The sequence below is a fragment of the Megalobrama amblycephala genome, linkage group LG14, assembly GCF_018812025.1.
Source record: "Megalobrama amblycephala isolate DHTTF-2021 linkage group LG14, ASM1881202v1, whole genome shotgun sequence".
Lineage (NCBI taxonomy): Eukaryota > Metazoa > Chordata > Actinopteri > Cypriniformes > Xenocyprididae > Megalobrama > Megalobrama amblycephala.
In genome coordinates, this window is record NC_063057.1 from 31,573,647 (window position 1) to 31,589,504 (window position 15,858).

The window sequence follows — 15,858 nt, forward strand, 5'->3', positions numbered from 1 at the left end:
TATCTAGGTGAAAGAGTCTCTATGTGTTGGGATTTATCTGACTTCTGTGATGTGACACAGCTAGCAGATGGTTGGTTTAGCCAGTCTCTTTGCTTCCTGACCTGTGCCCCAGTTAGTTAAGGTTCCCATTCAGTCAGTCACGTTCGACGTTACGTCGATACTGACGTAATGGGGTCTCACGAGGGAGCCCAATCACCTCCAAGGATACAAAACAATCCAATGGGAATTGGCCTGTGAGATTTACATGCCGGGCTCCTCCCCCGGCATCCGGGTATAAATAGGGCCGGCATACTCACCTTCATTCATACTTTTGCTTCGGAGCCGATCAGATCGATCGTCCTTCACTTCAAAAGGAAAGAAAAGGAGTGAATTTCTCTAAAAGAGAGCAACAGCAATTATAATTGCTACAGGTCTTCCTGCCAACAGCAATTTTAATTGCTATTTTCACTTCATCTCAGTGGCCTGCTCGAGTCTCTCCAGCTGGTGGGAAAGGCACGCTCAGCGGTGGGGGTGTCGGCGCGCTGCCCACAGGACGGTGCTACGCCCATCCCTGGGTGCTTCGGCTGGTGAGGTTTTCTGAAAGATCAAGCACGGGCGATCAGCGTCTTTTTCAAGATGTCTTTTCATCCGTGTGTTTCTGGATGCGGTCGTTTCCTGACCTCCTCTGACGGCCACGACCACTGTCTCACGTGTCTGGGTAGACCGCACGCTGAGTCAGCGCTCGTGGATGGTACATGCCCTCATTGCGAGGGCATGTCCATGTTGGTGTTGAGATCGCGACTCTCCTTCTTTAACACAGAAGTGAGAGTCCCCTCTGTCACTACCCCGCTACAGCCGCCGGTCCGGTTAGTGCTCTGGGAGATCTGAGGATCACAGTGGGAGCCACTTCGTCGGGTCCGTCCCCACGAACCTCCCACTCCTCCACAACACCATGTGCCGTCGAGCTGCCGCCTGCTGTTGCGGTGCCCTCCTCGGGGGTGCCCCACGTCACTTTCGGCGCTCCGGAGGAGGATCGGATGTCGACTGCTGCATCGGGGAGTGGGCTGAACGGTTCGGGGAGCGACGACGACTCCGAGCTTCCGCCCTCTGGGGTGGCTGCTCAGTCGGAGGCGGACTCCGAACTAACAGCCATGCTTGCCCGGGCTGTCGCGGGCATTGGTCTCGAGTGGAACCCTCCACCGTGTCCCGAGCGCTCGCGGTTGGATGACTGGTTTCTGGGGTCGGGGCGCGGTGCTCAGCCGCGTCCCGCCCCAGTGCCGTTCTTCCCGGAGGTGCATGAGGAGCTCCAGAAGACCTGGTTGACACCTCACACTGCCAGACTACGGTCCTCTGCCTCCTCCACTCTCACTACCCTCGATGGGGGAGCCGCCAGGGGGTACGTGGACATCCCGCAGGTGGAACGTGCGATTGCGGTGCACTTGTGCCCGCAGTCCGTGGCCACTTGGCGGAACCGTCCGCGTCTCCCGTCCAAGGCGGGTAAGACCACGGCCGCTCTCGCGGCCAAGGCTTACTCCGCTGCTGGACAGGCGGCTTCTGCCCTGCACGCCATGGCCATCTTGCAGGTCCATCAGGCGAAAGCTCTGAAAGAGCTGCACGAGGGTAGTGCTGAGCCAGGGTTGCTGCAAGAGCTACGCACGGCGACCGACCTCGCCCTCCGGGCGACGAAGGTCACGGCGCGCGCCCTGGGTCAAACGATGTCCACCCTGGTGGTCCAGGAATGGCATCTTTGGTTGGACCTGGGTGAGATGAGGGATGTCGACAAAGCTCGCTTTCTTGACGCCCCCATCTCCCAGGCCGGCCTCTTCAGCGACACTGTCGAGGACTTCGCCCAGCAGTTCTCGGCAGTGCAGAAGCAGATGGAGGCCATCAAGCACATCCTGCCCAGGCGTGATGATGCCACCAATCCGCCCGAGCGGATTGGTGGCATCATCACGCCTGGGCAGGATGTGCTTGATGGCCTCCATCTGCTTCTGCACTGCACTTCGCTCGCCTTCGTCTGCTCCTCGCCGAGGGCGTCCTCCTGCGGCTCTGGCTCCTGTGAGATCAGAACCCTCCCATCCTCCTCGAGCCACCCGCAGGAAGGCTACGCCCCCCGCCCAGCCCGCCAAGCCTCCTTCTAAGAAAAAGAAGGCTAAGAAGCGGCCCTGAGACGGGAGACCCGGAGGTTTTGGAAGCTGCTGCTCGGGAGACGGTGACCGCACCGCTCCTTCCCCCGGGACAGGGCCCGGGGGAAAATCCTGTGTTGTTTTTTCTTTCTGTTCCGCCACTGGCCGCGAGGAAAGAGCAATTTCCGAAACCTCTTGGTCATATAAGAAGGTCTGCGCTGGGGGTGAGCGAGCCTTCGCTCCCTCTCTCTCAGCCACTCCTTCCTTCGCCACGGGCAGGGTCTTGCCGCCCCGGGAACGCACTGCCTTCCCACGCCACCCTGCCCACACGGAGCCATGTGGGTGGACTCCACCCACAGCCTCGACTTCGGGACGCACTGCCTCCCGAGTTGGGCCACAGTGCTCCATGCTGCCCCCCCGTGGGTACTTCTGTTGTCCGGATGGTTCCACTCGTACAGAGTTTGGGGGCGTGGCTACGCCTTCCCAACCCGTCCCGTTGGCTCATTCGGACAATCAGACTCGGCTACGCGATTCAGTTCGCCAGGCGTCCCCCCAGGTTCAGCGGCGTTCTGTTCACCTCGGTGACAGGTCCCAACGCCTCTGTCCTGCGGGCGGAGATTGCGGTTCTTTTGGCGAAGGACGCAATAGAGCCTGTCCCTCAAGCCGAGATGAAGTCTGGGTTTTACAGCACTTACTTCATAGTCCCCAAAAAAGGCGGGGGGTTACGGCCAATCCTGGATCTGCGTGTCTTGAATCGGGCCCTTCACAAGCTCCCGTTCAAGATGCTCACGGTGAAACGCATTCTCACGTGCGTTCACGCCCAGGATTGGTTTGCAGCAATAGACCTGAAGGACGCGTACTTTCATGTCTCGATCCTTCCTCGACACAGACCGTTCCTACGCTTTGCGTTCGAGGGGCGGGCATATCAGTACAAGGTCCTACCCTTCGGGCTGTCCCTGTCTCCTCGCGTCTTTACCAAAGTCGCAGAGGGGGCCTTTGCCCCGCTCAGGGAAGCGGGCGTTCGCATTCTCAACTACCTCGACGACTGGCTCATTCTGGCCCAGTCCCGAGAACAGTTGTGCGAACACAGGGACCTGGTGCTCAGTCACCTCAGCCAGTTGGGGCTTCGGGTCAACTGGGAAAAGAGCAAGCTCTGCCCCGTGCAGAGCATCTCTTTTCTCGGTGTGGAGCTGGATTCGGTCAACATGACAGCACGTCTCACCAACAAGCGTGCACAGTCAGTGCTGAACTGCCTGAATTCGTTCTCGCGGAAAACAGCGGTCCCACTGAAACAATTTCAGAGGCTCCTGGGGCATATGGCATCCGCAGCCACGGTCACACCGCTCGGATTGCTCCATATGAGACCGCTTCAGCACTGGCTTCACGACCGAGTCCCGAGGTGGGCATGGCACCGCGGCTCACTCCGTGTGGTCATCACACCGGATTGTCGCCGCACGTTCAGCCCGTGATCGGACCTTGCTTTTCTACGGGCCGGTGTGCTCCTAGTACAAGTGTCCAGGCATGTTGTTGTCACAACAGATGCCTCCACCACCGGCTGGGGTGCCATATGCAGTGGCCAGTCGGCGTCGGGCTCCTGGACGGGACCCCATCGCCATTGGCATATCAACTGCCTCGAGTTGCTGGCAGTACTCCTTGCGCTGCGCCGGTTTCGACCGCTGTTGCAGGGCAAGCATGTACTGGTCCGCTCCCGTCGCATCTCGCCCACCATCTCCTCCTGTGGAGTCAGCGTCGACTCAGGTCGCTGCGCGCCTCCTACATCCTGGGCGAGCTCAATCGTGCGGCCGACGCGCTCTCACGACAGATCACGCTCCCGGGGGAATGGAGACTCCACCCCCAGGCGGTCCAGCTGATATGGAGCCGGTTCAGGGAGGCAAAGGTGGACCTGTTCGCCTCTCGGGAATCCGCCCATTGCCAGTTGTTTTATTCGCTGACCGAGGGGACCCTCGGCACGGATGCACTGGCACACAGCTGGCCCCGGGGCCTACGCAAATATGCGTTTCCCCCAGTGAGCCTCCTTGCACAGACACTGTGCAAGGTCAGGGAGGACGAGGAGCAGGTCTTGCTAGTTGCGCCATACTGGCCCAACCGGACCTGGTTCCCGGAACTCATGCTCCTCGCGACAGCCCATCCCTGGCGCATCCCCCTGAGGAAGGACCTCCTTTCTCAGGGGCAGGGCACCATATGGCACCCGCGTCCCGATCTCTGGAACCTCCACGTGTGGTCCCTGGACGGGACACGGCAGACTTGAGTGGCCTACCGCCCGCGGTAGTTGACACTATCACTTCGGCCAGAGCCCCCTCTACGAGGCGCGCTTACGCAATGAAGTGGAGTCTGTTCGTTGAGTGGTGTTCTTCCCACCGGGAAGACCCCCGGAAATGCCCGGTCGGTGTTGTGCTTTCCTTCCTTCAAGAGGGTTTGGAACGGAGGCTGTCCCCTTCCACCCTGAAGGTTTATGTGGCCGCCATCGCAGCGCATCACGATGTGCTTGATGGCAAGTCACTAGGAAAGCACGACCTGATCATCAGGCTCCTCAGAGGCGCCAGGAGGTTAAATCCCCCTAGGCCTCGCCTCATTCCTTCCTGGGACCTCTCTGTTGCCCTCTCGGGCCTCCGGAGAGCTCCCTTCGAGCCCCTTGAGTCAGCTGAGCTGAAACATCTGTCTCTCAAGACAGTGCTCCTGACCGCGCTCGCCTCCTTCAAGAGGGTTGGGGACCTGCAAGCATTTTCGGTCAGCGATTCGTGCCTGGAATTCGGGCCGGACTACTCTCACGTGATCTTGAGACCCCGGCCTGGATATGTGCCCAAGGTTCCCACCACTCCCTTCCGGGACCAGGTGGTGAACCTGCAAGCGCTGATCCCGGAGGAGGCAGACCCAGCCCTCGCGTTGCTGTGTCCCGTTCAGATATCTATCTCGGCTCCTCAGCAAAAATATGAATGAAGGTGAGTATGCCGGCCCTATTTATACCCGGATGCTGGGGGAGGGGCCCGGCATGTAAATCTCACAGGCCAATTCCCATTGGCTTGTTTTGTATCCTTGGAGGTGATTGGGCTCCCTCGCGAGACCCCATTACGTCAGTATCGACGTAACGTCTCCGTTCCCTCCTTCTGGGAACGGGGGTTACACTAGTAACCTAGACGTTTATCTCTAAGACTATGTGCCATATTACTAGAGAGAGCACCATCCCAGGAGAGATAAATACCATCTCTTTTCAAAAGGTCATGTCTGCCCCAAAAACTTTTCTAATTGTCTATGAACCCTATATTATTCTGCAGACATCATTTAGAAAGCTAGCTATTGAGTGATGATAATCTGCTAAGTATCTCATCACTCCGATGAACAGGAAGGGGTCCAGAGCAAATTAGAGTGTCTGACATCATACTTGCGAGTTAGCACACCTCTTAACTTTGGTGATATCCGACTGTTGAAGTTGAACATCATTAGTGCTGACGTGAATAACAATCTTAGAGTTTTTATGATTACCATTAGCCAGCACTTTTAAACAATGAACCAAACAATGTACAGAGTTGATTAAGCTAGTCACATCCAAAACAGAATCTAGAGTCATATCATTCTTACCATCCTCGATTGAAGTTTGGATGCGTGTCTCTAATTCTGAAACCTTCTCCGTCAGCCTGAGTATCTCCCAGCATTTATCACGTGTAAATCTCACTGCAGACAGAGAAGGCTATACTATAGGGGAGACTGGAGGCAATTGAAAAAAATTTTGGTCATGTTGTCATTACTCAAAAACCTTTTGAAATATTTGGATACAATTTTTATGTCAGTAACTTGTATCTGTGTTCTACTTGTTAACAGTCACCAAATGTTTTTACAAGCAATGTTAGAGTCACAATATTGATTAAAACATTAGAAGTCAAATGTTAAATCTGCCCCACATGCGAGGGCAATTGTAACAACACATGCAATGCCTTCATATAAATACCAAGGACCACAATAAACTCCAGAGAATGCAGATATAGTTAAAACTATTTAATATCCACTACATCCATATTGTCCAGAACAATTAATTAACTCTCCTTGCTGTTTTCCTTGGTCTGAACCTAGGCATGCTGTGAACAGAGAGTGTACAGGGCCTACTAAGTAAAATGGATCCTCAGATTGAGAGGCAAAAACAAATTATTGGAAAAAAATTATCTATTTTGATGTGCTTACTAAGCTGGACACTATTTTGATGGTGTCAGGGGCAATTGTAATGCAGTGTTACAATTGCCTCAGACTGTACCACCCGTGACAAGCTACCCTGCTAGCTAGAAACAACAAAGCAAGTGTTTGACAAAGATATCAAATCTCATAGACATTAATGGTTAAGACAGTATGAAGAAAATACTGTAGATGAGAAAATTACTTATATACCTCAAAAAAGAGTCTTTGTAAAAAAACTTTATTAAGTATGATTCAGAAGCTTGTCCTTTGGCATGCAGAGGAGGATCTCCACAGAGCACATGCAAAATGGGTTTCATGGTTCTGCCTTGTTTCTGATTGGTGTAAATTGAGATGTTACAATTGCCCCTGGTCTTACATGTGGCAGGCAGTGCATGTGACAATAACGGGTGAAGATGACATGACTTGTTGTGTTTGTTGACTGATCCAGCTCACCACAGTCATTTGATGGACTCATAAAGGCGCAAGAATAAAAAGACGTATATTAATATAAAGTAGCCAAACACAATCCAAAAAATCATGCCTGTTTTGCATGTCACTCAAACAGAACCAGGAAACATGAGTTCAGAGAAACAGAAACTGAAGAGTAGTTGATCTGTTTGTGTCTCTGTATTCATGCAGTAAAATGGCAGAAGGCAGAATTTCAGTAGATCAGGAGTTCCTGTGTCCAGTGTGTCTGGATCTCCTGAAGGATCCAGTGGCCATTCCCTGTGGACACAGTTACTGTAAGATCTGTATTACAGTCTGCTGGGATCAGGAGGATCAGAAGAGAGTCTACAGCTGCCCTCGGTGCACAGAGACCTTCAGTACGAGACCTGCTATATATAAAAACATTATTCTGGCTGAAGTGGTGGAGAAACTGAAGAACACTAAAATTACTGCTGACTGTTACGCTGGAGCTGGAGATGTGCAGTGTGACGTCTGTACTGGAAGAAAACACAAAGCCGTCAAGTCCTGTCTGATGTGTCTGGAGTCTTACTGTCAGAATCACCTTGAACAACATGAGAGTTGGTTTAAAAGAAAGAGACACAATCTGACTGATGCCACTGGACGACTGCAGGAGATGATCTGCCAGAAACACGACAAGATCCTTGAGGTTTTCTGCCGCACTGATCAGAAGTGTATATGTGTGCTGTGTATGGATGAACATAAAAACCACGACACTGTATCAGCTGCAGCACAGAGGACAGAGAAACAGGTATGAACTTAAAGAGGTCCCATTATTATCATTTACAGGTTCATCATTTTGTTTATGGGATCTAGTAGAATACATTTATATCATTTAATGTTCAAAAAACTCTGTTTTTTTGAACAGTTTTAATTTCAATTTCTTTAAAATCTGCCTTCCAAAACTCAGAGTCTGCTCTGATTGGTCGGGCCGCCCCAGTTGTGATTGGACTACTACTTAAAGTGTGTTGTGGGAATGTAACACACTTTACCATAACCAGTGATGGAGAGGTGGAGAGATGCTGGAAGAACTGGACGGTGCAATGACTGCTGCTTAATGATGATTGACAGGACTGAATAATTGGACTTCTTAATAGGACCCTTTTAAACCAGTAGTTCATGCAGAAAATCATTTACTCAATTTATTACAAACTGGACTTTCCTTTTTCTGAGAAAAACAAAAGGTATTTTAAGGAATGTTTCATCTGTCCATATATTTAAAAAGTCAATAGGGTCAAAAAGTTTCAATCAAGAAATCCATACAACTCCAAGGGGGGGTAGTCTATTTCTTCTGAATCGATATGAAAAATCAAATATGGTGGCATGTTTAGTCATGTGACATGCATGAGCGAGTGAGGAATGATGTTATTAACGAGTCACCATATTTGGTTTGGGCTCTAGAAACAGAGACATTCTTCAGAATATCTTATTTTGTGTTCTGGAAGAGAAAACCATAAAAGTTTGCAAAGACATAAGGATGAGTAAACAAACGTTTTTTGGATGAACTATTCCTATAAAATTATACATTGATGAAATAATGCTGGCACTTATAAATTAACCTGTAACCTTATCATGAAAGATCTTTAACCCCTCAATCTCAGCACTTCACTGATACTGGATTCATATCTGTTTACATGATGATTCATGTGATGTTATTCCTGTCATTGGTTTGTCCTTTAGCACCAGCTGAAGAAGACACAGAGGTTGTTCCAGCAGAGGATCCAGCAGAGAGGGAAAGATCTTCAGCAGCTGAGAGAGGCTGTGGAGTCTCATAAGGTGAGTCTGGAGAAGAAGAGAAGTTTGAGAAGTCTCAGTCAGGACTCACTGAAGCCACTGTGTGATTGTGATGTGTGTCCTAACAGCGCTCTGCACAGACAGCAGTGGAGGACAGTGAGAGGATCTTCACTGAGCTCATCCCCTCCATTGAGAGAAGCTGCTCTGAGGCCACACAGCGGATCAGAGATCAGGAAAAGACTGCAGTGAGTCGAGCTGAAGGACGACTGGAGCGACTGGAGCAGGAGATCAATGATCTGAGGAGGAGAGACGCTGAGCTGGAGCAGCTTTCACACACACAGGATCACATCCATTTCCTGCAGGTAACAGAGATCTAGAAGAACAGGATCATAGTGGACTTAAGAGACTCACAGAGAAACATTTCATGAGAGCAGAATGAGCCGTTGACTGAAGTGTTGATCTGTGTGTTCGGTTATTATATCATCATCAGTCAGACTCTCATCTGATCATCTTCTTTTGAAAGAGATGCACTTACAAATACAGTTCAGCTCTGGAAATCTCTTAGGAACGATATATTGAGCTTCCAGACAGAAACAGCTCAAAACTTCACTAATATAACTTTTTTTTTTACAACAGTGTGAAATGTTCCTCTAATTCAGGTGAGCAACACAGCCAAAAAAAAAATATATATATATATTACTGCAACGTGCAGTTTGAATGCTAGTCCAGTGGTTCTTACCCTTTTTGCAAATGTTTTGCGATCCATGCTTTAAGACAAACCATGTGCAAATTCATAAGTCAACACCATTTTGTTTGAAACTGCAGTAAACCAAAAATCCGCAGCTTGAAATTGTGGGCGTTTGTGACATCACAGACGACCTTGTAACCAATCATAACAACAATGTGCCGGCAGGCTTTAGCATATCATTAACTATGACTGCTCTGAAGCAGGAAAGTCTCGAGAGAAGCCAGGTTATCCTGGTATATTTTTTGTTTATTTTTGTTAAAAATTTGTGTAGATTTAGCAATATAGCGAGTCTATTATGATGTTATGATGAACTATATGCCTTTCTCCACTGATGTTGTTCAAAGCGTTGGAAAGGATACTGAATGTTAGAAGGCTGTCTGACTCTGTCTGAGATAAAGAACGGGAACGGTGTGTCTAACATTAGCAACACATTATTAGCTGTTTGATACCATAGTCAAGCTAAAGGCTAATCATAAATTCATATTAATTAAAGGGGTGGTTCAGTGTTTTTTTTCTAGGCTTGATTGTGTTTTTGGGGCACAGTTTAACATGTCTTAATAGTAGTTGTTCAAGCCATTAGTTGACTAATGACATTTAAATTATTTTAATTTCTTAAATACTGGAGAGAATAAACCATAATAACGAGCATTTATATAGCACTCAAGCGCACACAAAAAGCTTGCCATAAAGAACCGCCAAAAGAGTTGATTATGAATGTGACAAAAACAGCAAGGAGACATTTTAATTGTTTATTAAAAAATGTAAGTTTTCTGAATCAGTGTCGGCTGCAAAAGATGAAGTTGACATTGTTGACTCTCATATCCGTGGACGCACCTAGAGAGAGATTGCACGTTTTATTCAGATTACATAATCAGAGAGTAGCCAATTTCTTTTCGTTTTGAATTATTTGGTTTAAAACTAGACATCCCAAGCTTTCTATAGATATATTTCTCATGTCTGCGAGGCAAGCAGCCTATACTCTGAGTTTCGGTTCATTTAGCCTATAAGACGCACTCCAGTTCACGCGCCAGTGATCGCGCCCGCGCTTCCATGTCATGATTATATTGTCTGCTATATTTGTTTCTTATTTATTAAATCCAGGCAATTGGTTGATGAAACATTGATTAAAATTAAGATACAATTTTTACAAAACAAAATTCACTTTAAAGAAAGGCTTTCTACAAGTCAAAACTTAATGAAGTGGTCAAAATCATGTCTGAACCACTCCATGTCTCCAGATGTATTGCGCATCTTATGATGTATTTCTATCTTACTCATGCTGTTCACTTTTCATAATCAAATAGATGAAATGTAAAAATAACATTACAATAGGCATATTTAAACATAAACATGAAGCTAAATACGTTTTCTTTAATGGCCAACATGTATAGTACGGTACAGAGAAATTTCATGTCGTGATCAAGAGCGGATCATGAGTCGAGTCGGATCAAACATCATTTATTTTTTTATCATTAACCTGATAACTGTAGCTCTTGGGTGATCCGCTGTAAAATATCATCTCGGATGACCCTGTCATGATACACACTGCTTGACACATCATACAGCGCTCGCTGTTCCCTTCGAGTTTATCCTCCTTTTCAGTGGTCCAAATTCGCTGTGGTGCTGTCATCCTCATTTTTCTTCTTCTGTGGTCTTCCTAGCTCCTGATTGGTCAACTTCAGATAGATCGAAGAATCGGCTCGTTCAACCGCACACGTCACAAATTCAAACCGATAGCTCCTGAAATTTTTCGACATGTTTAAAAATGATCGAGAGGTCGGGAAGTGCTCGTAAGGTAGCCTACTCTGCTCGGCTCGTAATTCATTGCACATGAATACGAGCATCAACGATTTCCACGTGATTGAAAATAAAATGCCTGCGAGCTCAAAAATCGCACCGTGTACGCGCGCCTTAACTGCTCAAAAGTTATAAATAATTCTCAATCTACTCGTTGCCTTTGAACTGCGTTTCCTGATGAAATCTACTCAACCTTTACATTCTTAGCAAATTTATTATCCAAACAAAATTATTTACTAAACAGTTCACATATAGTGTGTGACATATGCTACAATTCGTTGCTTTAATGTCCTATAATGAAAATGATAAGAATGAATCTGATGCTGTGAAAGTGCTGGATTGAGGAGAGTTACTAAAGATCAACAAAATCAATGCTCAAATCTGACAGTAGTGCAGGTTATTGTCTGAAGTGTGGAGGTGATGAGCTTTGATTTCTGTTTTCTGTAGAGTTTCCAGTCTCTCTCAGCTTCTCCTGAATCTACAGATGTAAATGACGATCCCTTCAGTTTTCTCTCCTCTTTTGATGTCGTGAGAGAATCGGTCCGTCAGCTGAGAGACAAACTGGAGGATTTCTGCAAAGAGCAGCTCAAGAAGATCTCTGACAGAGGTAAAGTCCTGGAGATTCATCTGCTCTCAGAAATGATCCTCCATCATCTCATATCATGTAGAAGATCATATTAGAAATATCTTAGGAACGGATGCAGGGATCATTTTCTCTTGACATGATAATCACACTCTTCATGTCTGTTGATTTCCACAGCCACTTTCACCAAGATTGTTCCCAGGACCAGGAACGACTTCCTACAATGTAAGTCACTAAGAAAACAAACAGAAAAACTCACTGAGTGTGTTCATGTTCTTCCTGTAGAAGGAGAAAGAAAACATGACAGAAGAGTTTTATAGTTGATCATGTAAATGATGATTTGTACAGGATATCTGGTAAACTGTACTGAGACACTGATGATATATCAACCTGGTCTCATGGGAGAGACGTACCAGTGGGCACGTTTTCGCGAGACACAAAATTACGTACCGGCGCGTACGTCCGGCTGCAGTTTCCGACAGAAACGAACGCTAGAGGCCGGTAAAACGTCGATGAGCGCTTTTGCTCGTTTTCACGCACGGTTTGGACGACGGCCGGGGTCGGATTATGGATTCGTAAAGACTCGTTTTGGCTTTTCCTCGCGCGATATCACATCACGGCTTCCAAACGCATCCGACCGGAGTGCCCGATTTGTAAACGAACGTACTTTGGACTTTCCGGCTCTACGCGTTTCGCTTTTTTTGACCGTGACCAAGCTTGCTCGGTAGCTCGGCCGATACGGAGTTGGACTTACGGCGAGGAGTCGACTCCCCCTGCCCGGGTACGAATCCCGTGAAAGGCGACTGACGGCATAAAAAAGAAAAAGAAAAAAAGCGAGAGCTCAAAGAGAGATCTAAACGAGCTGAAAAACGGACGCTTCTTATGGCGCGTTTGCTTTTGTTAACGCTATCGGGTGGGTAGGTTTAGGCGTCGTAGCATCGGTGGGAAGTTATTTTAAAATGCAACGGAGCGCAAACGTCAAATCGAGAACCGCGGCGATTCGTCCTAAAAAAAAGCAAGGTCATAAAAAAAAGTACCGCATTCACCCTTTTATCTGCTCCGGCCAAAAAAAAACAAAAACAAAAAAAAAACACGCTTTTGGCGCTGCTCAGTGGACATTTCAGAGCGAAACTGCAGCGATATGTACTCACCGGTACGTATTTCGCGACTCGCGAAAACGTGCCCAGGGGTACATTTTCGTCATAACATGAAGAGTTCAGATACATCAGGGGCCGGTTGTTCAAAAGAAATCTAATCGGATTTCTGAAATCAGATTAGATCACAAAATCCAATCTTGGTTTTGATCTGGATAAAATCATCAGTTTGTGTTGTTTAAAACTTTTTTGTATGATAGGGATACCTTTGATAAAAAAATCTGGATTATACTGATCCCAGCAGAAGGGTGAATTTCAGGAACAAAAATGTAATAAACTTTAAAACTGGTCAAAAATAAAACATTTTTATCATGTAATATACATACACATATTTGTTTTATTATGGTCTTGATTATTTTAACTGTTAAAGTAATAAATTAGAAACAGACATTAGGCTACATATTTAGCCATTTGGTAGCCTACTGTAAAGTAAAAAAAGAGATTTTGGTGCCATAAAATAATCCCCAAACAGATGTAAATATCAAGCAAAAATATTATATTTGATTCAAAGTGGGTTTTTTAAATCACTGTTTGTAAACTACATTGGAGATGAACCAGTAAAAAGTTTTTTCCGAGCGAATGCAAAGTTTCTTGGGTGAACGCTACACGTTAATCTGATCCTGATTAAACTTTTTGAACAACTGAAAGATCAGACAGATTCATAATTCCTGATTGTGATGTGTTTTATCTCCATCAGATTGCCATCAGTTCACTCTGGATCTGAACACAGTGAATAAATACCTCTGTCTGTCTGAGAGGAGCAGAGTGATTACTTACACTAACACAAAGCAGTCATATCTTGATCATCCAGACAGATTTGATGTGTGTCAGGTGTTGTGTAGAGAGAGTGTGTGTGGACGCTGTTACTGGGAGATTGAGTGGAGTGGGAAATATGTGTTTATATCAGTGTCATATAAGAGCATCAGCAGGAAGGGACAGGGTAATAAGTGTTGGTTTGGTTATAATGATCAGTCCTGGAGTTTGAGGTGCTCTTCCTCCAGTTCCTCATTCAGACACAAAAACATTGAGACTGAACTCCCTGTAGAGTCCATCAGCAGTAGAATAGGAGTGTATGTGGATCACAGTGCAGGAACTCTGTCCTTCTACAGCGTCTCTGGAAACACAATGATCCTCATCCACACAGTCCAGACCACATTCACTCAACCGCTCTATCCTGGGTTTGGGGTTTATAAAGGATCATCAGTGAAACTGTGTTGATGAATCAGAATAGACTGTAGAGAGATTCTTCCCATAATGCTTTGATCTGCATGATGAATCAATAACAGTGAGATGTTACAGAGTCTCTTATTTTCTCTTCATTACATTAATACTACAGCTGAACAGAATAAATGAAACGCTTTAGATTACAGCCCACAAAGCACTGCGTAAGTAAAATGAATTTACAGTGTAACTTTAGTAATTATAGTGGATCTATAGAGTATGTATGTGTAGGTATAACAACATGTAATAATATGTAAATATGTAAAGTTTGGGGAATATAAACGACCGCGAAGATTATCACATTATTTATACTGTGAGTATTTTTATTAGAATGAGTATTTTAAGGGGTACATATTCATTATATGCTAGGCAACAATTTTACGTTTGGGAGCAATTCAGCGAGAATATACACTGTGTAGATTTTTGTAATAATAGTGGACCAATACATAAAGGCTTTTTTAAAATGACGGGGTTCATATCAGTGCATTTATACAGTAATTTTTTATAGCAAAAGTGCAGCTGTTTTAGTTTGGGCTTCTGTTCAAGGAAAGTTTAAAATACTGGGGAAATATACTCTTGTTCAATGTAGTTTCAGGGTAAGTACAATAAAAATACACAATCTGATATCACTGACTCTGAAACCTTCATTTGAAAAACAACTGAATTCAAAACAGATTTACGACACTTTGTATACATTTAAAACATTTTTTTAAAAATAAACTTTAAAGCTGCTGCCTGCAACTTTTTTGTGTTCAAAATGTACAAAAATTATATAATGAGAATGTACAACATGAATCCATTTTCCAAACCGTGTTTTTGTCTTACCCTGAAACATTATGGTACACTTATAATAAGTGTTTATATTCTGACTATTTCAGACCTGTGCGGAGTATCACAGTGACTCGCCATAGACATACACAGAGAAAAGTAGCTCCGGCTACAATGTTCTTCCGCAAGACGCGTGCAGTTCTGTTTATTAACCGCTAGAGGGCCAAAAATCGTGGACTGCAGCTTTAAACTATTACAAAATTAATTGAATAAATTGATAAAATGTCAGTTTATAATTTCTTTTGTAAATCCAGATCATCTGCACATACTGTAAACTCTTGATCAGTGAAAGTATGAGCACAATTATTCTAATCTAATCCAGTTTACTTTAAATAAACCTCCTCCTGAACTGAATTTACAGACCTGATGCTCTGACAACTCTGAGAAAAGATAAAAACAAGGATTAAGTCAAATCATCATCAGTTCAATCCAGATAACTCAGAAATATATTAGGAATGAAAGAAGGAAAACTGTGAGCTGAACTCTGAAATCAGTCCAGATGAATCTTATCATTACTGTAAATGTCAGAATTGTTGGAGTTTCTTTGTTCAGTGATTCATGCTGCTCGTCCTGATCTAGAAAGTATCCTGACATGATAAACCATGTTTTTCTACATGAACTGTGGTAATACCATGCTCTGAATTCATCATGTAGTGTTTTGATGAATAATTTTTTTCTATCTGTCATGTGATCGTCCTGCTGCTGGTCTCAGTGCTGTAATGAACACAATAATTCAACATTTCTTTCTACATGTTTAATAAACCTACTGTATCTGAAAAACTTTAACTTTATTCTTTTTCTGTTGTATTTGTCCTATTGTGTGTAATTTCATTCTTTGTTCTTATTTTTAATAACAAAAAAATAACCAAAATATCTACAGTATATTGTGATATAAGTTTATCGTATCTGATTTAAAATGTCTCATATCTTTGTCATATCGACCCCAAAATGACACATAATGTGAACTCTGCTTTTTTAATTCATGCACTGTAATACACATGTATTTTGTGTAGATATTTGAATATTAATACTATAATA

The 15,858-nt window shown here is 45.2% G+C and overlaps 1 protein-coding gene across 1 annotated transcript in view; it reads left to right on the plus strand.

Annotated features, from left to right (window-relative positions):
- The window catches only part of LOC125245063 (tripartite motif-containing protein 16-like), a 40,470-nt gene extending 24,864 nt beyond the window's left edge, over nucleotides 1–15,606 (plus strand). The window contains exons 7-12 of the mRNA XM_048155507.1: nucleotides 6,930–7,506; nucleotides 8,436–8,531; nucleotides 8,618–8,851; nucleotides 11,482–11,641; nucleotides 11,795–11,842; nucleotides 13,469–15,606. Coding sequence (XP_048011464.1) covers nucleotides 6,930–7,506; nucleotides 8,436–8,531; nucleotides 8,618–8,851; nucleotides 11,482–11,641; nucleotides 11,795–11,842; nucleotides 13,469–13,989 — 1,636 coding nt within the window. The 3' untranslated portion in view covers nucleotides 13,990–15,606. The remainder of the gene's footprint in view (nucleotides 1–6,929; nucleotides 7,507–8,435; nucleotides 8,532–8,617; nucleotides 8,852–11,481; nucleotides 11,642–11,794; nucleotides 11,843–13,468) is intronic.
- Nucleotides 15,607–15,858: the final 252 nt, after the last annotated feature.